The 23,818-nt window shown below is 41.0% G+C and overlaps 1 protein-coding gene across 5 annotated transcripts in view; it reads left to right on the top strand.

The window, feature by feature from the left end:
* LOC139669006 (SAM and SH3 domain-containing protein 1-like) overlaps positions 1 to 23,818 on the top strand; it is a 566,693-nt gene that overhangs the window by 494,412 nt on the left and 48,463 nt on the right. For 4 of the 5 annotated variants that reach the window (XM_071549360.1, XM_071549355.1, XM_071549359.1 and 1 more), the window contains exons 3-7: positions 9,203 to 9,253; positions 9,372 to 9,421; positions 20,490 to 20,530; positions 21,980 to 22,066; positions 23,343 to 23,455. In XM_071549360.1, coding sequence (XP_071405461.1) covers positions 9,203 to 9,253; positions 9,372 to 9,421; positions 20,490 to 20,530; positions 21,980 to 22,066; positions 23,343 to 23,455 — 342 coding nt within the window. The remainder of the gene's footprint in view (positions 1 to 9,202; positions 9,254 to 9,371; positions 9,422 to 20,489; positions 20,531 to 21,979; positions 22,067 to 23,342; positions 23,456 to 23,818) is intronic. The other variant, XM_071549356.1, reaches the window with a different exon arrangement.

The raw sequence follows: 23,818 nt of genomic DNA, 5'->3' as shown, positions 1-23,818 counted from the left end.
CAGCTGTTGATGTTTTTAACCTCTGAAAGAGGGGAAAAAAGAAGTCCAGTGTTAATGTGCGTTGGAAAGCAGGAATCCATTCTGCCCAAATTGACATAATTATTATTGCACAAAAGGATGTAAGAGTAGGCTCTTTGAATTTCTTCACGGAAAGATGAGAAAACCAGTAAACGTGTGTGTGGGCACAGCTTCATTATATGACCACTTGCCAGCGATGTCAGATAATATGGCTCAGGTCCTGGCTCAGCTCAGCTTCTGTTACATGATTCTGTAACCTCTTTTTCCTGGGGGGGCTGGTGTAGGGAATTTGTGTTGTTTAGTTTTTTGTTTTGTTCGTTTGTTGGGATTTTTTACTGGGTTCTTTCTCTTCCCTAAAAAGTTAAAAGTTATATCCATTTCTTGAGCAGTAGCACTGACACTTTCAGAAATTCTGTGCTAGGTGTGAGAAAGTCCCTTTCTTGATTTAAATAACGCCTTTAGTCCTGTTCTGAAAGGTTTGATTTCATGTTTAAAAGAAAACACAGAGCAGGTATATGCACCTTTATACATACAGACTTTTTAAAATTGGGAATTTGGATGTGGGTGCAGGTTTTCCCAAAGGCCTATGAAGCCCAGAGGAAGGCAGGAGCTCTGAAGGGCATGGCCTGACAACATCCACAGACAGCCCAGAGAGTAGCAGTTGTAGAAACAAAGGGTGGTGCCAGACTTCTCATGAATTGGTGTGTTTCTTCCATTGCCCACGATGCTGTTGAGTTCTGAATTTTGGTCTTACCCAGTACATCTAAGGAGTCTGACAGGCAGAGTCAGATCTCTTTCATATGTATTTGGTTTTTGCTTTCAGTCTCTGTAACATGAGGTGTCTCAAGCAAAAGAAATTGAGAGAACTGTCTTAGTTTTACTGTGCATTATAGTGACTGTATGATGGAAGTTTCTGACACAAAATGCTTTTCAGTTTATAAGTTCAATGTAAATTAGAAAAAAAAAATTAAAAAGTGAGGGGAAGTTTTAAACTAAAATACCTTTATAATTTTGTTAAATCTGTGTCCTAATGACAGGGTCCAGGACCTGTTTATTACTATGTGGCTTCATTTCTCCTGCCAGTTTACTTTTAAACCAGCACAATCTGTCTCCTTTTTAATGAAGTAAAGCAAATAACTTGCTTTCCCAGAATGGAATTAATACAAAATTTTTGCTTTATTTTTCCCCCTGAAATGCGGGACTTCGTTGCTGATGCTCCATGCATCTCTGGAATACAAAAAAAACCCAAAACCTTGCAGATTTCTTTTGATTTATCTTCTCCTGAATTTTACCAGGGTTTTTAAGGTCTTGGTAACTCAAAGTCAACGGTAATTTCTGTTTTCTGCTACAGGTCTTCTAAATAATTCATCGGTAATTTACTGTTTGGTACAATATAAAGTGAAAACAACATACAGTTTTTAAATTGTTAGTTATCGCAGTACATGGTGATGTGAAAGGGGATATACTTGCAAAAGTCATCACTATTACAGTAACAACCCATTTTACAAGAATCCCTGAGCCTTGAGTGTATTGATTAATTCAGCACAAAAGCTTCCATTCATTTGCAGTATAAATCACCTGAAATTTGTTATGCTGGAGACATGAATATTGGTGTGTAGGTACACAAGTATAGTATATATAAAAGTATAACAGCAGACCTGTGTTAGCCTATGGTAAACTGAAAGGGTTTGTAGCATGGCTGTTTAACTGTTCCTGGAGGCATTGGCCTTAAACTGAGCTTACTCTTCTCTTTCCTTGCCACTTTTCAAGAAGAAAATACATCTCTTGTTCTTGGAAATACTGAGAAGAGCAACGAGGCTGATGAAAGGACTTGAGCACAAGTCCTATGAGGAAAGGCTGAGGGAGCTGGGGTTGTTTAGCCTGGAGAAGAGGAGGCTCAGGGGAGACCTTATCACTGTCTACAACTACCTGAAAGGATGTTGTAGCCAGATGGGGGTTGGTCTCTTCTCTCAGGGAACCAACAGTAAGACAAGAGGGCATGGGCTTAAGCTCTGCCAGGGGAGGGGGAGGTTTAGGTTGGATATCAGGAAGAAGTTCTTTACCGAGAGAGTGGTCAGGCATTGGAATGGCCTGCCCAGGGAGATGGTGGATTCTGCAACCCTGGAGGTTTTTAAGGTGAGACTGGGCGTGGCACTGAGTGCCATGATCTAGTAATCAAAGTGGGGTTGTATTAAGGGTTGGACTTGATGATCTCAGAGGTCTCTTCCAACCCAACTGATTCTATGATTCTATGAAATTGAGAAAATGGCAAATAATAGAAATATAGTACAACTTTGTGTACATGAAAATGAAGAATTGGTAAGATGATCTGAAGTCTTTTGAAGAGGAAAATGGAGAACATCATTGGCCCTTAGGAGCAGGTATTTGAAAAGCACATAAAAACAAATCAGGACATTGATATTCAGAAAGAGGTTAGACGTGTTCTGCCATGGCTTTCAAGGAAAGGAGCTGCATGTGGTTGTTCGTCTTATCACTGAGTGCTTCACTTCAAAACCACTCTAAATTCCTGGCCCTACAATTACAGAAAAGCAGGGTGCAGAGTGGTGGTGGGGACATGTGGCTCTCAGAGGTGCTGCCTTCCTCATCATTTAAGGGTGTTGGTTCAGGAGGTAGCTGAGGCCAAGGTATCAATGTGCTGCCATAGCCGTCCTTGCCAAAGGACCAGCACCTGGGTGAGGAATCTGTATGGCTGGCCAAACTGTTCCTACCCCAAAATACTCTGTAACAAACTTTGCTTGCTTGTTTGTTATTAATTTATTTTCTCCCTTCCTTGTGTGGTTTGCACATAGGATAAAACACTCTCCCTGGGGGCAGTGGTGACTCTTCTCTAGGCCCATTGTCAGCACCTGCACAAGAAGGACCTCATTTGGACGATGTCCAGTTGGGCTTTCCCTCATGCCTTCCTCATCTGTGTCACATCCTGAGCCTTCCTTGGCTTCACATATAGGCCTTCTTGATGTGGTTTGTTTAGGGGGTGTTCCGTTCCCCTGAAACAGTGCAGCTCTTCCTGATGCTAAAAACACCCTTGCTATCTTAAAGTCCTCCATGGAAACACACATATTTCACTTTGTTTTCCATCATTATTTCACAAAAGTTCTTTTTGGCCTAACCTGTACAATGAAAATCAATGCTGACAGATGTAAGGATTTTTAGGCAAAGATGGCAGGTCTTACTCATCTTGAGCCCTAGTACCAGCCAGAGCTCTAGTACAGAAGTACAAGAGTACTATTTTACCATTTGAGTAGGGGTGTAAAATGCATGTGTGTGACCTGCTGTGTCCCAGTCACATATACGCGCTTTTACATTATTATGTTTTTAGCACAAAGGCAGCTACCATAGTTTGGGCTTGCTTCATCTTGTTTGGAAAATTGATCAGAAGGTATTTGATTTCCCCACTGCAGAATGCTGTGTTTCCATGTCGACTTTCGTTTCTCTGAAGGCCATTGCTGTTGGGGTTTTTTTTGTGTTTGTGCTGTAATTTTGCTGGATTCTGCTTCTGTTTGTTACAAGTGGATTTATGAGTTAGCACTGCCTCACTTTTTATTGTTACAGGCTTTACAAAAGCTGCAGTTTCTCTGTAATTGCTAATGAATTATGTTTTCAAAATCATAGTGGAATGTTTTTCATCCCCTGTGGTTCCCAGCCTTAGTGTTGAATGCAGTGTATTTTAGATGAATGAAAAAACCCTTCTGTTTTCACTGTTGGCAAAAGGGAGAGTGTCAAATGCTTCCCCTGGTGATGTGTTAGGTTCGATAGATTCCAGCATTTGCGTCAAGCTGAGAGGCACGATTTGTCTTCCCTCCCTAAAAGTAAAAGCAGATATGTGACTACTGTGTGTGTTCTCTCTGAAGCTGCATTTCATCAGTAGTTAAGCTTAAGTGTTTACCTATGTCCGCACTTCTGTATGAGGCACTGAAACACTTGGACTGTTGTTTCATGTGTAGAAGTATTTCTTTTTTGAATTCTCTCCTTTTTCACCATCCCTCCTGCATAGCTCATTTCCTTGATCCAGAGTTTTGCTTCTGCTGCAGGATGTTATCATTTAGCATGTGTCAGCGCTGGCTCTAATGTGCAAGAGTAATGGAGCAGAAAACCTTCTCTCTTCGCTGAAACAGCTAAGGGGATGGTCCAGAGGTTGTGATTTTGAGACGAAAAATGAGGCTTTAATCTGTACCATTGGAAACTCACTCAATTGTTTCGTTCTGTGAAACACCTGCTGAGGTGGTTGACACAGGAATAGGTCTTTTTTGTTTCTTTATTCTAACCTGTGACCCATAGCTAGTGACGTGAAGGGCATTTCCATTACCCACCTGCATACCTGATCTGTGTATGAAGCTTCCCGTTGTCTTCTCCAAAGCCTTTGCAGAAGCTGAAATATGGTGGAGGACTCCGGGCAGAGCAATTGCTTTCGAAATAAAACAAACTCATACAGGCCTTTGGTGCTCTGGCCATCTTTCAGATACAGCTTTGTTTAATCATTTCAGAAGTTAAACTAGAACATGCAATGCATGTTCAGAGCAAAGAGTGAAAGCATGTGAGTAAAGGCTGGCAGAATTGTCTCACAGAAAGTTTCTGCTGTAGATGCTTTAATTACACCTGCTGAAATTGTTTCATAAAATTATTTATAAATTACTGGTTATGTCACTGAATTTTCCCAGCACTCATCTGGGTCTCATTTTGCACAGTTGCTGTCTACACAGTGAGATTAATCCTGTCTTGGGATCTGCAGAAGAGTGTTTAAATTTATGATTCAAATGGATACAGCTCCTGTGGCAGAAACAGTGAGAGGTTCATGAATTTCTAATTAGAAGGGATTCATTCAATGAATATAATTTCCTAAACTAAGTTGTGGTGTGGAGCATAGATGAAGCATAATGTTTAGGTAATTAAAATGTGCACATTCCCCCTAGAATTTGTGAGCCATATCCTGGGTAACCAGGTTTCTTTTTGGATGCTCTTTGCTATGCTTGTGTATTTCAGGAGCAGAACAGCAATGCCTTCAGATAGACAATGATCTGTCTCTTATCTGTTACATTACACACAGAACAACTGAACTGAAGTTATCAAGGGAGGAAAAGTCCCTCATGAATTCAAAACCTGCCATTCCAGTCAGAAAATGGGATTTCAGCTTCTTTGCCATGTATTTTTTGCTTTGTACTTTATACCTGATTGTGTTTTTCAGACTTAGCTCATAAATGGTCACAAAACTGTTTTGAAGATTTTTACGAGGACGGTAGTATATAAAACTAAAATCAAAATATTTAGAAGCCTGCAATAATTTGAAAAGTAAACATATGCAAATGATCACATAAATCATAGTATACAAAGCAGACAAAAAAAGCTACCTGTGAAGGAAGCTTCTTTCTTGAGCCCTGAGGCAAACAACTGAAGGCTTGAAGCGTAAGCCACAAATCCTGCTTGTTAAACTTACTACACACGTTTTCCTCCCAAAGGAGAGATTTGTAAAAAGCACTTCACCAATTTGCACTTCTGCACCAGGGCTCCCAGGCTCACCAGTCTGGCTCCCAGGAGCTTTCTGCAGTGCCCACAGTGCAGAAGGGTTGGCAATACCAGGCAGTACCTGGGCAGCTCGATGCCTGCCATCCATCCATTCCTTCCTTCAGCTGCTGGATCACAGCTTCAGCCGGGACCTCAGGGCCTTGTCCTGCATCCATCCTCTTGGTGGCATTTGCTTTGGATGAAAGAGGAGACAGGAAGGATATAGGACTGCTAAGAAATGGCGTTAAAGGTGGGAGAATAAAATTCTTCTGCAAGCTGAGATTGTTTTAGATCAGCTGTGGATGACTTGATGGAGGAGTCCTAGTTTAAATTCAGTGAACCTCACTCTCCAGGATATTAGCATTACTAATTTTTAAGAGCTCCCCCTGGCTTTATTATCAGTGTTTGAGATTCTGTGCTGTGCTGACCTTGGACTTCAAGGGTAGCTGGACAAGCTGGTGCTAAGCCACTGTTTGTTCTCTAATATGTTCCCTGGGGGTTGGATACAATTGACTAGTATTTCAGTTTCTCAGGAATCTTCAGATCTTATTTGCTGTGATTTTAATGGTGTATTGGACAAGTTCAATATGCACCAACAGCATCTGGGTACAGGATAGGTGCCTTGCCTAGGGTCGCTTAAATCCAGAAACCATGCAAGTAAATCAGTCACTTTCAGGAAATAACCGGATTTTTAATCATGTAGGTTAAGGAGTCTGTGCTTGACTGGGTACTGTCTCAGATCACTGGCTTTCTTTCACCAACACTGCATGGTGTGTGGGTTGTGTGAATGTCTGATACACCTCAGACAAGCTTTGTGGACACGTGTTGAGGGCAGATATCTGGGGCAGCAGGCTGCTAGGACAGAAAATACCTATCACTCTGATGCCTGCTTTGTCTAGACCACAGCTCTGGAAACACAGGCTACGAATGTCTGTTCCTGCAGCCACTGTTTCTATAAGCCCAAACTGTCCTGTTTAATTTTTTGGTTTGGTTCAGAAGGGTGAAAGATGTACTTTCATGAAACTAACCTTTAAAAATATTTTCTGAAAAGATGCCATAGCATGCTTGAGAGTACAACATTTGCTCAACCTTCTAAAATTAGCCTTTGGTAAAAAATGGCCCTGATCCTGACGGATTAAAGTCAACACTACATGTGGATTTTAAAGTGAGGTTTCATGTGAGGTTTAATGGATTTTAACCAAAACAAATAGAATTGCTTGAGGCTGGTGAAAGTTCTGTGATCTCTGATACAGATCAAAGCCAGAAGTTCAGTTGAGAGTACTATTTCCCTAAGTATTTTCCTTGTTTCTTGTGTAAATAGCAATAGAAAAAAATACCATTCTGCTGGAAAGGTAGGTAGGAATATTAATCACAACAGTGCAGGACTATTGGGTGTTTTGCATTCCAGCATTGCAAAGTGGCACTCTAGAAAGGGGGGAGTAGAGTTGTCCTTGCTTCTCCCCTCCACAGTCATCTTGATCCTATAAAACTGCTCCTATTCTATCAGGCTGGGTTTGACAGCAAATGAGAAAAAAGAAAACAAATAGGGTCAGATTTTTTTAGGATTTTGTTACATGGGATGTAGCTGACTGTTCAGCTGTTTTAGGCTGAAAGTAATAACTTTGGATATAATTGCAGTCTCAGGCTTCAACTTCACAAGCAACTGCTCAAGCAAAAGACTTCTGTAGTCTTGGGAGGCCAGGCAGCATCATATAAATAGTAGTTTACAAAACACCTAGCATATTAAAAAAAACCAAAACCACAGTTGCAGCAATCAGCTTTTTAAGGGAACAGATAAAGCATCCGGAATTTGGGATCTAAAGGCATGTTGGGGACGTGGTGAATTCTCCTGGACTGGCATACTGAAATTGTAACATAAAGGTAGTAAAATGTTCCTTTTTTCATCAGTGCAGCAGTGTGTAGACATACACTCATGAATGTGAAGTGTTTGGACTGTGGGACCTTTCTTTCCCTCCGTTCTTGCAAACTGCTAGGCCTGGAGAGTGCCTGAGGAGGATTCACAGCAATGTGCCTGCAGTCTTTTTCCAGATGCAAAACTTAATTGGATTCCATTTTGACAGAGCTAATGGCGAAAGAGAGTGATGCCTGGTGCCAAATAGCTAATTTCACTTTTCTGATCTGTAAACACCTGTGGAATTTCCCTGTGCTTGGTCTAGCTTCTGGTTGACTAGAGGAGTCCTTTGGATCTGCCAATAAGTGAATGTGATCACCTTTCCATGTCCACTTCCACTCAAGAACTTCATTTCCCTTTTCATGTTACAAAATCAGGAAAAGCAGATAAGCTGACTATGTTTGACCAGGTGAAATCCCCCAGTAGGGCAGTGACCCAGTGTCAGCCTTGTGTACAAGCACGCATATGGCTATGAGCCATTCTGTGCCCTCCTGGCTGCCGTGGCCAGCAGTGCAAGCTGACTCAATTTTATGATGGCAGAGCACGATCCTCTCTACTATAGGTCTTGCAGACTTTCTGGGTGGATTAATCTAAAACCACTTCATGGCAGTCAGTAATTTCCTCTTTAGTATTAAAAGGCTGCATTTCCAGAAAATTGTGTCTTGTTTTCTTTTTTTTTAGTCAAATCCCAAGAACATTTTGTCACCCTTTCTGTAAACAAAGGGCACAGGAAATACAATTTCACAGAGATAAGTTTTACATGTAGGCTGAGGAATGCATGAACAAGAAGTCCTCCAGTATTGCGAAACAAATCCATGTCCTTTTCTTTATTTTTTTTAAGCATGTATACTACTGTGGTTGCTTACCCAGCCATGATAAGTAAGTTACAGTACTTGCTTTGCAATAACTTCACAAGGATTAGGATTGGCTGAGAATAAAAGGGGTATAAGTAGGTTCCTCCGTGATTTCATAAGCAGGTCAACCAGCAAAATGTAGTTCTCAATACTGACAGATATATCTTCCCCCATTTTAACTGGAGTTTTCCCACTGATTTCAGCTAGACATGTTAATAGTATGTGTCTTTTAGGCAGTTAGCTTGCAGTCTTAAATTAGATACCACCAGTGGGACTCCCTCATCTAACTTGAGGTAGCTGAAACCCGTCGGATGAGTTGCTCTTTAAGAGCTTCTGTGTCTCTCCATCGACTCCAAAGGGAGCCTGGATGGCAGAGTCCTGGGAGTAGATGGTTATACCCTAGATGTTTGAGAGAAGGTGATTTATACTCCGTACTGTTGGCAAGTTTCTGTGTGAGAAACTGGCCTTGCTGAAATGTATGTGAATCCTGTCAGTAGTTTTTGCTCAGACATGCATTTATAATCCCAATTTTTCTCTGTGTATTTTTCCTGAGAGTAAATTTTTGGAAATTGCACTTGAACTTGGCTAACCAATTGTGTGATGATATAGTGAAAGTAAAACATTCCTCTTTTTATTTTCTTGTAAATCACTTCTTTCTGGCAGTTTTACCTTTTTCTATGTTCTTCAGTGATGTATGAAATTAGCTGGTTTTTTCTGTGTTATTTCAGAATTTATCCTGAAAGTGATTCCTTCTGGAGAGGTTAATGTTTCCTATATACATAATTTTGAAGTAGTCCTAGGTTCTGTTGCCATGTTTCTTCTTCCCTTTTCCTCCCCTTCAGATTTCTTCTTTCTGGTGTTTGGGTATTTCATTAACCTGACGTTTGTTGTGTTTTAGGAGAAACCTGATGGCAGCCCTGCATCTCTACAGCTGCGATCCCAGATTGAGGTAAGCACACAGATTTTGATTATCTACTTTTTTTTTTGTTATTTATTTGATATTCTGCATAAATTAGGTAAAGTCTTTTCTTGTATCTGCTCTCACTGCTATGTGTCTTCTCTTGCAGGAGTCACTTGGACTCAGCAGCACTGCATCAACACCTGATACTGAAAGAAAGTAAGTGAAGGCACAGGAAAGAAAGGAAGGAGGGGGAATTTTGTACATTTTCTTTTTTCTTGGAGTAAATTAATTTTAGATTGCATTGATGTTTCTAGATTTCAAGTCCAACCATTATTAATGAAACCTGTGTTGGAACGCGTTCCTTCTCTTGTTCTCTTCTGGCCTTTTATTATTTTGGTTTTTTATGTTAAGGGGAGATCATAATTTCTCCTTCTTGGGGTGTGCATACACCAAGACAACTGATAGTCTTTTTGGAGGAACACCAGTGATTTCACATTCTCTGCAGAATAAATCTCCTGTAAAAATTGCTTTCTGTGACTAGACTTAAGTGTAGCCAAAAAAAGATAGGTGAGGGGAAGGGAGAGTTACAAGCTTAAATCACGTTGCTTTTCCTGTGCACTCCTGAGTTTGTGGCTGTGCTTTTGAAGAAGGTGCCAAGAGAATGAAGTATTTAAAACCAAGTTAAAAGGAACTGTAATTTTAGCAGTCCTTAACAAAAAACTCTCTGTGAGGACTGAGGGGGTTTCTGTTTACTGTCACCTCCTGCTGCAATGTGTGTGCTTGTTTTCTGTGCCTCCTTCCTTTGATCCCAAGATCTTGGATCCATACTGCCGAGGGTAACGTGCAGTGGTGCATGAAGACAACTGACACTGTATTTCCAATTCCCTGTGCTTTGTAGGGTAGTGCCAGCTGGACTGGTTCAGAGGGAGTATGTGGAATACAGTTGTGACGTGACATGCTTTTGTAAGGTTTTACAGTGCCACATTTGAATATCTTCCAGTGATTCAACACTGGACAGTAATAGGAGGGCTTCTGCCCTTGCTTTTGCTAGCTCAGTAGAAGGACTGCCAGATCTGTGGTGGATGCAGGGTATGGAACTCACACTGACCATGTAGAAGTCAGTTGTGTGTTAGTGAACAGCTGCTTAGAGGCTTGCTTTGTTGTTGTCTGAAAGTGAGTTCTTGCTAAAGGTCTCAGAAAACAACAAACTGTCTTTAGAGATGCCTTGTCTCACTTCATCACTCAGAGAGAAAGCAAAGATGGTTTGCTTGAGGTAGATGCTCGTTCTCCAAACAGCGTAGGACAGATAAGGTGAATTTTACCTTGAGTACTGCCCCCATATTGCATGCTGGTCAAAGAGAAGATCTAGAAGTCTTAGAGTTCAGTAGTCATGCTTCAGATATTGAAACATCGAAAAGTTTTCTTGAAGGATACCTGCCTGTCTAACACTATAATGAAACCAGAAGTGTCACGTGGATGGGAAAATTATAAGAACTGTAATCTGGGAAGTAAATCTCCAAGGTTATCCTGTAATCCTAATACTTTTCTCTCAGTCTCAAAGCATTTTATCCATGGATTAATATCTTCATCCCACCTCGGGTAATAATGAGATAAAGATCTCAGCGGAGGACAGCCACAACTGAGAAAAAACTCTGCTTACAAGTTCTAGCCAGCTTTCTAAGTTGTGACTCTTATGTAGGTGTTCTACAAGCAACAACTGAGTGAGAAGACAGTATCTACACAAACATCTTCTGAGATAGCCCATTTACCTCACTGAAAGGAAATGAACCACATTTTCTTTGTTCAGATGAAAGGGACGTGATTTTTGTGGACCTTTCAAGAATTAAAGTGTCCCATTTGAGGATTTGTAGAAGGGTTATATGATTAACCTGATCATATGTATGAAACTGGTGCAGGACAGGTTGTGCCAGGTACTTGCACAATAGGAAAGAAGGCTATATGATGCATGCTAATTGGGCAAGGTGTTGAAAATAATAAATGGTATCTCCTCAATACCATAAAAATTATTCAAACACAAAATAATAAAGGCATGTGCTGATTAGTGACAGCTTGCCCTCTGTCCTGGAGGGCTGTACTGTCACAGAAATTGCCTCTTGCAGGGAGGCAGAGTTTATCAACTTGATCTGTGGGAAAATGACTGCTTCAAGCCCACTGGATGCATCTGTACTTGTTCGATGTTTTTCAGGGGAGGATGTCATGTTGGCCCTAAGGTTTTGGAGGGAGTTCAGTGTTTAGTATGTGGCTTTAATCTGAATTTTCTGTGTGGGCATGCTACGAGACAGGAAAGCTTGTTCCTTTGGGAACACTGTTTTTGTGTCCTTCTAATGCTGTGTGGAAGATGTGAGGTAAACCTTTTACACAACTTCTTTTGTTGTGAGAAGACTAGTTTGCCAAACATGAAACTTGATGCAGATGTGCGTTGGTTTCACATTTTCTCAAAGAGATTTGGGGAACAAATGGGAAGATTTGTTCAAAACTAGCCATCCAGACTTTCAGCAGCTGTCTGGAACCTGGTCACTCTCAGTAGCTCACTCACCCTGCAGCTTAATGCTATCAAGGTCTAAAGTTTTAAAATAACACAGCTGGATGGTTGTTTAATTTGCCAGAGTTTAGAGATTCCAGACAGAAAGAGGCTCTGAGGGAACCTAGGAGGAGCAATGTTTGCTTTAACCTGGTTTGGTTTTCCTTTTCTGTGGTACCCAATTGGAAGAGAGAGCCCAACAGGCTCCACTGTACACCACACTGCAAACAGATTAACCTTGGTGGTCTGTGGTAGGAAAGAATCCTGTTTGTGTGGACAAGCAGTGTATGTTCAGTCTTGCCTTGAGTCTTACTAATCCTGGTACCCAGTCTGGTCAAAGCACAAAATTAGTCACTGCTCTCAGTCCAGCAAGATGCTTAACAAGTATCTGTCTAGCAAGTGATGTGTTGTTAACACAGATGAGAAGCCGTAGGGCCTGGAGGGAGGCAAAAGGGATTAAATGGGCCTGGAGGCAGAATTGTTTTGTCACTGTGAGTCATTGTCCCTCCAGAAGGTATTTCGGGCAATATTACCTTCCTCTGTTGCTGACAACACTGTTCCTGTTAATTAGATGAAGCTACAAAAAAGGGCTGCGCATGTGAACTCACTCTGTGCATTATACATGCCCTACCAAATATGGCTTTTGTTTGATTGGTTCTGACACAGAGAAAAATCTTTGCTGTAGCAAAAACCTCAGAGATTCATGGGAATAACGGCAAGGGTACTTAACGTTGGCCTGAAAGGCTATCCATAAGCAATAGAAAGCAAACTCATACTTGTTCAAACTTCACCTCACAATTGCTCTGTTTTTTTTGACCTTACTGGAGTTCCTTCTATAAATTGAAACAGTTCCTCAGTTTTCTAAGTCATATCATGTTCAGCAAATAATGCAAAGCATAGAATGAGTGTTTGTAGCTTTCTTCTCTGAATAATAAATTTCACTTCCCACTATTTCCATATTTTAAACTGCAGTCTTGCTGTAAGTTGTGGTGCTAGTGTAACTTTGCAGATTTTCAATGTGCCTTCAGTAAAGTGGCAACAGCATCTTTAACCAGTGATATTATTAATTTTAAGCAAAATTCTCCCCAGAACTTCAGGTGCTTCTATGCAAATACAGGGACTTGTGCTTTTGCTAGAGGAATCATCAATGTAGCAAGTGTGTTCTTTAGCAGTTACTTTTACTTCTCTGACGCCATACCATGTTGATCTGAGGACATATTGAATATACAATCCCTATTATTTCAAAGTGATGGCAACACCCCAAGGATGTTTACTCAGATAGGGGACTGAGCGGGGTTTTCTCATAATTGTAAACAGAACTTTTAAACAATGTAACCCAACTTTTAGCCTGTTCCCGTTTTTGAGCTTTCAAGTCTATATGACAGAATGATGAGCTCTGCATGTTTGCCAGGAAATCCAGGTTAAACCCAGTCCCCTGAACTCAGGCTTCTGCATCCTGACTCTCATCCTGTTTTTAGAAGCACTGGGGGGAATGTTACAGAATGGAAGTTGTGTGTTTTCCCTTTTGGAAAATAGATCTGTTTGCGCTGTTTGTGATCACTGTTTGCTCCATCAGCCTCTGGGCAAGTTTCAGACGTGGTGTATCAGAGAACTGCCAGGAAAGAGAAGGAAGTCGGTGAAATATCGAAGAGCACTACTTAGAGATAGAATGAGGTGCAGATACGCTTATATACTTTTTTTTTTTGTTGCTTGCAGTTGCTAGAGAAAGGAAGGATGAAAACAATGCATGAGGTAACAGCTGTGTCATATATCTGATGTTTCAGTCATTCCCATTACCTTTGCATGGCAGTGGGTGTTATGAATGTCACCTCCTATGTGAATTGCCTGCTCTTTCCTGAACTTTACCACTCAAGCACACTCCTGACCAAGTAAATGAAATGGTCACACTTCATATCAAGTGCCACATTCTCCTGTAATCCTCAGCCTGTGGCTCAGTACTGCTTAAACATTCTTCACCCTGTGATATTCAGGACCTAAATCTGAGACTCTGCCAGAGCAAGGAGCTGGCCAAAAACAGACTTGTTGGGCAGAAGGAGAAAAGCAGGCACATGTGGAGTGCAGTCCCCACAGGGCAGCATTACTCAGGGCCTTTACATTCCCCCAGTGTGGGGGAGCTTCTGTGCCTCTGCCAGCTGTGTCCTCAACTCGCTCCTTCAGCTGCTCCCAAGAGCAAATGTCTTTGACATCCTCTCTACGTGTGCAGGATGTTCTAAGCCCACTTGATGCTGAGTTCATACAGTTTGACCAGATCTCTGATGGCTTGCTGGGAATGTCACAGCAGGAGCTGTAAGTTCCTCGGGCATTGTGGCTTTCTCTAAGGTTGTTAGGAGGCAAGCAGTGAGGCCACAAAACAAGTGGCTGCTATCTGCAGGCTGTTGTCACTGCAGGAGAGATGATTGACTGAATCTGTTTTTAAGGATTTTCTGCAATGAATGTACAGCCATTCGATGTCCCGTGGTATAAATTGGAACTCCATATTAGTCTAAGGCTGGGAGAGTGCTTATGTTTCAGTCTTCCCATGTTTTCAGTGAAAACTGCAAAAAGGTTCATACAAACCTCAATTCTGCCCCCTTTGGTACACTGATCTACTGGCCTTTGCCATTAGATTTGAACACTTGATTTCCTAATCCTCTTTCCCTGCAGCATCCAAGCTGCAGGTCAAGATTTGAATACAGGAGGTTATTAAATCATCCCTCCAGGTCATGGATAGGGAGGCTTAAATTCTGTCAACTTAGGTTCTGGCAACTTCTCAAGGTGCCCAGATTAACTCTGGCAGGTATTTGTAAGCTTATCTGCAGAGAAAGAGAAGTGCAGGTTTGACAGAAGATGTGAGGCAGAAAGACGGCAGAAACTGAGAAGAACAAAGCAGAAAGCAAATCCCCCAAACTGAGGATGCGAAAGGCTGCACTTAATTGCTGACACAGAATAAATAGTTTCTTTTGCATAGTGTAAAAATGGAAAAGAATATTGGAAGAGCTTGCTGTACTTGAGGTGTTTGCATTTGTGATACATTTTTTAAATTCCCTGTGCTTGCAGGAATCGAAAAGAATCAGTGAATGTGTATGGCCCTGTTTTCACTTGTTTGAGGCCTGATTTAGTCAAAGCCAAATTATTCATGCTGCCTTTAAACAGCCTCCTCAAGAGAAGTAGGGCAGGAAACTCCCACAATAACCCACACAATGGGAGTGAGAGGCCAGCCAAACGCTGCCTGGGACACGTGAGGAGGGAAACGAGTGTGCCTTTGAGCAGCTGGAAGAAGATTTCAAGCCTGGTAGTTTTGTATGAGGAAGCATGAAGGGCGCCTTTCACAGGAAAGTCTGACTTGTTGCAGCTAGTCGAGATGGCACATAGTGAGCCATGCACAGATAACAGGGATGCATTGCCCGCAGTACATCGGGCCCTGCTCTTTGGTGTCAAAGACTCTTCAGCTGGCATTTATCTGCCCCCTGACTGGTTATTAAATACATAACATATCCCCATCTGTCTCCTGCCAGTCCTTGGACTGAGCCTGTAGGACAAACATGGTGACTTCCGTGCTGGTGATGGTACAAAGTACACATACACACGCAGGGCAGCTCAGTAGCTCAGTGTTTGTTTCCACTGAGAAAGTTTTGACCTGCTTAAAGTGCCATTGCTATGGAAACCTAATGAGAAGATAATTGAATGAAACGTCTTTGCTTTCCGTCCCTTTCTCACACTGGTGCCAGCAAGGTCAGAACCTTGCAGGCCTCCTTTCTCTTCAGGTTCATGCAAATTTGATAAAAATACCAAAGGCCCATTTTCTTCCCTGTGCCAGCTCCAGTTAGATAAATTATCTTGTATTCAGTCAGGAGCAGTTACAAGTCTGTCAGTTTTTCATACTAATTATGTAACTGGGCCATTTCTAATGCACATGGATAATCAAATGGCTTTACAGCAGAGCCAGCACAGGCTTTTGCGTTGGTTTGCTCACTATTATGAGTGTGCATAGTATTTGTTTACTGAAAATCCCATCAAAACCATTTTCCTCAGTGGGCTATAAATAGTCATTGAGAAGGAATGAGAGGGGTACTATCAGTTTATTGAAGATTGTAACGGTAGTGGTTTCATTATCATATGGTGCTATGCACCTGTGGATTTTATGGTCCATAAATGAGATGCAGCCATTTGTTAAAGCACATCTGCGTTTAAAATAGTGTTGAAACAAACCCCCATCATTCTCAGTTTCCATGTTTGTTCTGTTTTGAGAATGATGAGGTTTCAAAAATCAACAGGCACATTCATGAAAGCAGCACATGACCCTTGGATTAGCTCAGTTGGTTAAAACTTGGTTGCAATAATGCCAAGGTCATGGGTTCAATCCCCTGTGTGGGCCATTGACTTAACAGTTGGACTCGATGATCCTTGTGGGTCCCTTCCAACTCAGAATAGTCTGTGAATCTCTCATTTGTTTTCTTTCCCAGTTCTGTGGAGTACCAGCACATTCTTGGGGTACCTGTGACTGTGTCTCTTGTAAAATCAACTGCTCCCTGTGCAAGATAAGCCCTGGTGTTATTTTGTCTGAGGTCAGAGTCAGTCAAGAGCTAATAGGGAAAGCTGTAGCCTAGCAGCTCAATTCAGCCTGGTTAAAACCTGTCTTAATAACCAGACAGGCTCAGTTGGCTTGTGTTGCAAATGTGTGTATTGATTCTTCCTTGCACTCCAAGTTTTGGAGACTGCCTCCAGGTTTCAAGGGGTTTGCCTAGGTAAAACATCATCCCCACTGCAGCACTTTCATGGAAAGGTAGATTCAAAGGTCATTTTGGATGCCATTTGACATTGTTCATACAAAGGCCACAGGCTTCAAAAGAAGAACCAGAAGTGTCCTCCAGAGTCAATACTCATGCTGATATCTTTGTTGTCTAGGATGTCGGGTCTGATCTCTTATCTTTCAAGCAGCCTCTTATAAAAGCAGTTCATTAAGTTTTTAAAGTTGTCTTCCCTTTCTCTGCCTACTGTTGGAAGTTTACCCAAATAGTTAGGAAATGTTTGCTGCTCTTTTCTAATTTTTCCAGCTTACGTCTGCCTGATGTATTAATAGGCAGTAAGTTAATCTTGCAGCTCTCCAATTTGACAGGCAAAACTTTTCTATCTTTCTCTTGTAAGAAAAGCTGTCCAGTTCCCTGGCCATTCTAACAGCATTTCTCTTTACCACTTCTGGTTTGAATTCATCTTTCATGAACATAAATAATGATGGTTATACAGCCATTCCCATATATATTCATTCTTTGCACTGCCACTGGAATTTCCCATCTTTATGCCTTTTAGGGTTAATGTATAAGTTGTTTCTCAGTCATCATTTTCCACCTGGTATCCCCAGATACTCTGTCATTTGCAGACCTCCTTCATTTGAAAGACTTACTTTTGTGTCCATACTGTTTGTGTACTTGCACAATAAGTGTTAACTCATTTCTGTTAAACCAGTCTTTCTAATCAGCGAGTTTCTGGCCCAAGTTCTCCACTCCAGCTGTTGCTACTAAATTTTGTGTCACTGACCTCTGAGTGGCCAGATGTATTTTACTAAACTCTGCTGAAGCTCATCCACTCTCTAAGGCAGTAATACATGGTTACTCCCAAAAGTAGCTCTGTAGGGCAGTAAGATTTGGTTACTCCCAAAACTTGCTCCATTGTTAGATTATATATTGTGCCTTCTGTTTTGTAGTGTTTTGAGTTTTGTTGGGGTTTTTTTGTTGTGGTTGTTTGGGTTTCGTTTTTTTCTCATTTGTTTATTTCAGCATTTTGGCTCCAGGAGGCACAAAGTATTGGCCGAGAGATGGCTTTGAATTGGTGAGATTAATGGATTAAAGTTTTGACCCCTTCTACTGGCCACTTCCAGAGATTATGGGTTGATAAGAAAATACTCCTGCCCTCTGGCCATAAATCTTTTTTCTTACTTGTGTGAACTTATACCCATACATTTCTTCTGTTGTATGCAGTGACAGAGTACGTTTCATGTGGAAGCTTGCTAATGAAGTTGTACATCAGACCACAACAAAAACGAAGGCCTCCATGGTGGAGTAATGGCATTTGGCTCCCTTTCAGACATGCAGTGCTGAAACTTCTGCCAAGTGTCACTGCATCATTAACTTTCAGTACAAGTTATCAGTCTATGAATGGAAAAGCACAAATCACTTACAGTGCACGTTCACAGAAGCACTGCAGATGTAACAGAGTAAGGGAGTGTAATTTGCAAATCAAACATAGAGCAACTCAAGGTACTCTGGAATTTTTCACCAGACATCTAGGAAGTAAAACTCGATTGATTTTACTGAGGATTTTGAAGTGTCAGAGCTGTCTAGCAGAACTAAAAAGCAAGTGGCCTATCAGGCACTATGTGGTAAGTTTTGTTGGCATTTCCATCTCTTCAGACCAGCTGTTAGCATTTTCAAGGTCAGCCCAGGCATGGAACATTTCTTCTTTAAAGAATGCATAAAATGATAATTGGAATTTGCATCCTCTAATGAAACTCAGCATAGTTCTTAAATCTGTTATAAATGAGAACGTGGTCTGCTTGCTGTGGATCCTGTTCTTCTCCTCACCCACTCTGGTTCAGGCGTGTCAGAACTTTGCTCCTACTGCACTTCCTGTTCTTTGGAGGCCAATGTGTGATGAGTTAGTGTTTTCAGGCTAATTCCCAGTGAACAGATGTCCACATCACAAACTGCTGCTACACCTGCTACTTACTTGCATCGTTGTTGGCAACTGTAAGAGAAGAAAAGGATTAAAATAGATTTGGAGGCCACAAAGCACAAGAGACTGCCCCTTCACTTTGAGGCTGATTTCACTACCGAGGCAGAGTTCTGATCAGCAGATTTCATTTTCTAAGGATGGTGATTTGGTATATTTCATGGATACTAAATTCATTTATGATAAATAGAGTAACTTCTTGATAGGTTAGGTCTATGTGCAAAACGTGTAGTGGATGAATTCTGTCCATTCCAACAGAACTTGGCTTTCATAAAAACTAAAGTCTCCATATATAACTGCTCATACTTTTTATCTGATTTACTTTTATTTAGAAAAATATTTGCTGACAATTTTACTTTCAAGTGTCTGAATAAATTCCTAGCCCTGTTCAAAGACTTTTCTGGAAATTTTTGCCCTGAAACTATGGGGTTTGTATTTTTCTCCTGCATTTTTTATTCAGGCTTCTTAAGATCTAAGCATTTCGTGGCATATTATTAACTTTTCCCTTTCAAGGGTAAACTTCATCAGCAAGGAAAACAGTGTCTCCCTCCTCCTGGTGAACTACAAATCTGAAGTTTGTGCTGGATTAGCTTTCTGATCAGTCTGTGTTTGAAAGAGGTTGCATTTCAGAGCTTCACTGTGCCAGACCCTCCTTGTCTAGATGAATTATTAAGTCCAGCTGAAGCTTCATGTCTTGTTTCCCCTTTAATGATGACTTTGCAAATTGATGAGCATGTGTTTCATGCTTATAAGACGTTGGCCAGTAGGTCTTCTAAACCCCAGACTGGCTTGAACTAAAATTTTCCTTCGAGTGGTTTAGTGAATTGATCAGAAACTCTTCATTGCCCTCTGCTGGGGGCCTGAGAGAGCTAACTGAGTCCGTGCAGACCCCTTGTGTGTACAGCAACAAGAGCATGGCATGTGTCTATTATTACATGACCTCATTCACGGAACGATTTGGCTTGAGGTCTTCTTGGTACGCTGGGGTATGCATGTTTCCATTCTGCATGGCTGCAGTACAGCCACCACACAATAGGACATTGTCATGTCGTGGGGCCGCGCTCCCAGCAAGGACACTGCGGCAACTCTTTGCACTGGGAGCCTCCAGCAAAGCCATGGATGGTGGCAGGAGGCATTTCTCTGGCTTGGTGCTGCATGGTTAAATAGGAAGGCTTCAAAGAGTAACACAAGGTTTAGTAATTTCTATTAGCTCCATTTATACAGACAGAGAAAAAACCACAATGAAGCAGTGTGATGTTGTCTCATTGGAGATCCCACAATGAACTGTTGGCACTGAGTTGAAATCCGTTATGGAAAACTGGTTCAATGAACACTAAGACCAAGAAAAAAAGATTTATTTACTATTTTAGCGGGTTGTTTGTAAAGTCCATGTTCTGTTAAAATAAGTCTCAGCAGCTAGCTTTTGAGGAAGAGGGAATACACTGATGGAAAAGCACACAGAGGGACCCGGGAGCAAGAGTCATCTACAGTTGCACTTCATGGGGTCTGGACAAGCTTGCTTCAACTTGTCTTTAAATCTTTTCTACTCTTTTCCACTCAGTGGCTTCTGGAAGTGTAATGAGCACGTGTTTGTAAAGCTGTATCAGATAAAAGTCAAATAGGCTGAGAACTGTTAATACAGCTAAAGAAGTGCAGTATTCCAATTTTACAGTTTCTAAGGCAGCAAAACTGCTGTTTTGCAAATGGACTGGGGGAAACTATGTTTGTAATTATTTTTCTGAGGGATCCCTGGACTCCTTTGCCTTAACCATAGGGTTTTATCAGTATATATTTTTCTATGCTGGTCACAAAAGGCGTGTTTAAGAGGGGAACTCAGTTACTGTGGTCAGACCAGTGGGTTCAGGTTTTGTTTCCAACTTGCTGTGTTAGGAAGAAAAGGGAAGAGAAAACAGCTCATGATATATTGTTTGGGAACTATAATTTACTGTAACCAGACAGCTCCCATGAAATGTGAGAAGCCTGCATCAATAAGTCCATTTCTCTTTTTTGTCCTAGGCCCTCCATTCATAAATCAAGTTCGGAAGAAGGCTCTGTAGGTCAGTATATTTCATTTTATTTGATACTCCTATGGAATTCTTAAACAGCTTTTGAGATTTACTTGTGCTGGGATGTGAAGAGCTGAGTAAACACAATGCTGGCATAAGTTAGCAGTGTGTGTGTGTCTGTGTGTGTAGGGTGAGTCTCAGCAGCTTTAAGTTAAATGCTGGGTTTCTCAGAGATCACCAAAACTGCCCAACCAGCATTGTCATGTGATAAATAGGCATCTTTTGACTTGTTATATTGAATTTCAAATGTTTGCTTGTTAGATCACTGCTAGCCTGTCCATTTGTATTCTGGTAACTACCACCAGCAGTGAATAACTGGGGGGTTTGTTATCTTTGTTCATGTGATGCCAGAATCTCTTCCTTTGTTTCTGAAATATTTTGCTCATTGGAGAGGAAAAATAAAACTGGGAGGTTTTTTTCTTGTTTGTTTCTTTTTAATGGTATTCTAGGGACATGTCCACACAGTCTAAACTTAAGCAGTATTTCAGAGTCAGCAAACCCAGCTCTAGGTCATCTAGGGCGAGATATTAAATACAATAGTCACATTCTGAATCTCAGTGGCATGGTATAAAATGCATTCTTTTGACTTTTTCAGAAGCAGAGGGCTGAAATAGCTCTTTATCAGTAGGATTTCTGCCAGATCAAGCACACTATGTTCACTTGCAGGTAGCATAAACTTTATAGCACATGCCCTGGTTAATTCAACAGAACAGAGTTGCATATACCCTGCCTTGAACTAGACCCGATTTTTCCTTTTAGAGCAAATGATTTACTTAAGGGCCATCAATCGATATGCAGACCTGATATTAGTGGACATGGAGATCCGTCTCTGTACAGTCCAGGCATACAGAGAGCAAGAGTCAGATGTAGCTGATAGTCTCATAAAATTTCTCATGCCCAGTAGCAGAATGTATGTATGTGTGTACATACATACATGTATGTGTGTGTGCATGTTTGTATACATTTATAGATAAGTATTTGTTCTGTAGATACGCACACATATCACAATCACACACATAGAATCACTTATCTTGAGTTCTAGCTTAGGATGTATACTTGTGAATCAGTTAAAGAGAACAGACCAACAAAATACTTCAAAAACACTTCCAGACTTGACATTAACAACTCAACAGACATCAAAATGAATGTAAAATATTTTCTGTTTATAATGCAAAATATGTAAGTGACTGGCTTATTTCAGTCCTCTATACCATTGCTAATTATTAAAGAATGTACCCTTCCCTGAAATAGCTACATCAGCATAGTTCTAGTACAGAATAAATCAAGAAAACCAGAACACTTGAGATTTTTAAATTCTTACTTCTGATTTAAAGATACAACTTAATGCTTGAAAGCTTCTCTAGCCTTTACTAATTAATGTTTCTTTCTAAAATTCTTTTCTCCTCTCCCCTCAACCTTCCCTCCTTAATTTCCTTTTAGGGAAAGCAGACTGGAAAAAGAAAAATAAGTTTTTTTGGCAGAATTTCCGAAAGAACCAGAAAGGACTGATGAGGCAGACTTCAAAAGGTAAAGCTTTTTCAAGTGTACACATCCTATCTAAATAAAATGTAAAGAGCCAGCATCACAAATGAGTAAATATTTTGGCAGTTGGGTGTCTGTGGCTCTGGAAGTGTCACAGGTTTGGTTCATCATGACAGTGCTCAGAGTGACAAGTCATATTCTTGAGACTGCAGACATGAATCTGGGATGCCTTTCGTTCTGGCTGTCAGTGATGGCACACACACAAATTGATGTGGTTAATATATGTTTGTAAGTAATATGTGTAAATAACAAGATGCCTTTTTTTTTATCCTGGCTTGGTAAGAGAAATATTGATCTCTTTTAATTAGAAAGATATTTCTTCTTTCTTTGGTGTTTGATTACTTTGAGCTGTTTGGTTTAGGCTTGAATCCAGCCTCTCACTGTAGAAGAAGACACACAAAGGAGTAGTAAAAGTGCCTCGGGTGACTAGTGCAAATGTAGGATTGATTCTGCTTAAGCTGTCAGGTGTCTTTCTCTTGTTCTTTCTCTAGTTCTTCTCCAAAAGATGCAGCTGTGCATTGCATTAAGTATTTCTTTTCACACAGAAAATTGCTATTTACTACGTTGCAGATACTTCTGCACATCTCTATGTTCAGATGGATTGTAAAAGTTGACAAAGGCCCATTTAGAAGGCCCAAAACGAACACTTTCAGTTAAGTCTCAGTCCTTGCTGGTTCTCAAGGCAAGTTCTAATTGTGCTGACATGCCAAGCAAATACCAAAAGGAGAGGTCCTGTAGTTGAGAGCCTCAATACATTCCGCACTGTGTGCTAGCTTAGTGGCCAATTAGATAGTCTGGATAGATCAGAAGATGTGGCCAGTCCAGAGCAAAGAACTGCAAGGACCCAGTACACTGTTCCTGAAAAGGCTTCCCATCCGCTTTGGCAGCTGACTACAGTATACAGTATTACTCAGGGCTGAGTTCAGGACTTTTCTGACATTGGCACTTTCGATTCTTGTCTTTCATGTTCAATAACCATGTCATGAAGGTCACCTTTCATTTCTCCTTGTGCTTGCTTGCTTTCAGTGTCAGAGCAGACTTAGTTTTGTAGTCCCAAATGACTTCCTTTTATTGCTCAGTTACATCGAAATCATTCAGTTCTTTGAAATCATACCCTTACTGTGCTCTGGTGAGGGTCTGTTTCTGGCCAGGCAGATCCACATGGCAACCAGACTTCACTGGGGAAAATCCAGTTTCAACATACCCTGCTCTGTGCATGAACTCCTACACGTGCTTAATATATTTGTGCTTTTTCCTACAGGAGAGGATGTAGGGTATGTGGCCAGTGAGATCACAATGAGTGATGAGGAACGGATCCAGCTGATGATGATGGTCAAAGAGAAGATGATCACCATTGAGGAAGCGCTTGCTAGGGTATGATGTGTACATACTTAAATGTCCTTGATATAAACTTGTTTTAGGATGTATATATCAAACTGGAGTTTTACTTTGCTCAGAAAACATGGTAGAAGGTGGAGAAAGCCTGCCCCCTACAATGAGTTTGCCCTGTTGTACTAGGTAGCATGAATTAGATAGCAATTCCTTTGCTGGAAAAGGTGAGATTTAGCTCAACCAAAAATATATATCCAATGCACGGTAATAATGGAGCCCTAAAAGCATTTGCTTCTCTTCATTGACAGTAAGGGATGCTAATCAGAGAAAGTCTCAGGTGTAGACATTTTCATTGCAGCTGTCTAAAGTAAGGGAGGAATCTCAGTTGTACTAGCCCTTATTTAT

The sequence above is a fragment of the Pithys albifrons genome, chromosome 2 (genome assembly GCF_047495875.1).
Source record: "Pithys albifrons albifrons isolate INPA30051 chromosome 2, PitAlb_v1, whole genome shotgun sequence".
In the NCBI taxonomy this organism is placed as follows: domain Eukaryota; kingdom Metazoa; phylum Chordata; class Aves; order Passeriformes; family Thamnophilidae; genus Pithys; species Pithys albifrons.
Note: the sequence above shows the minus strand (reverse complement) of the source record. Positions and strands in the feature narration are given on the sequence as shown.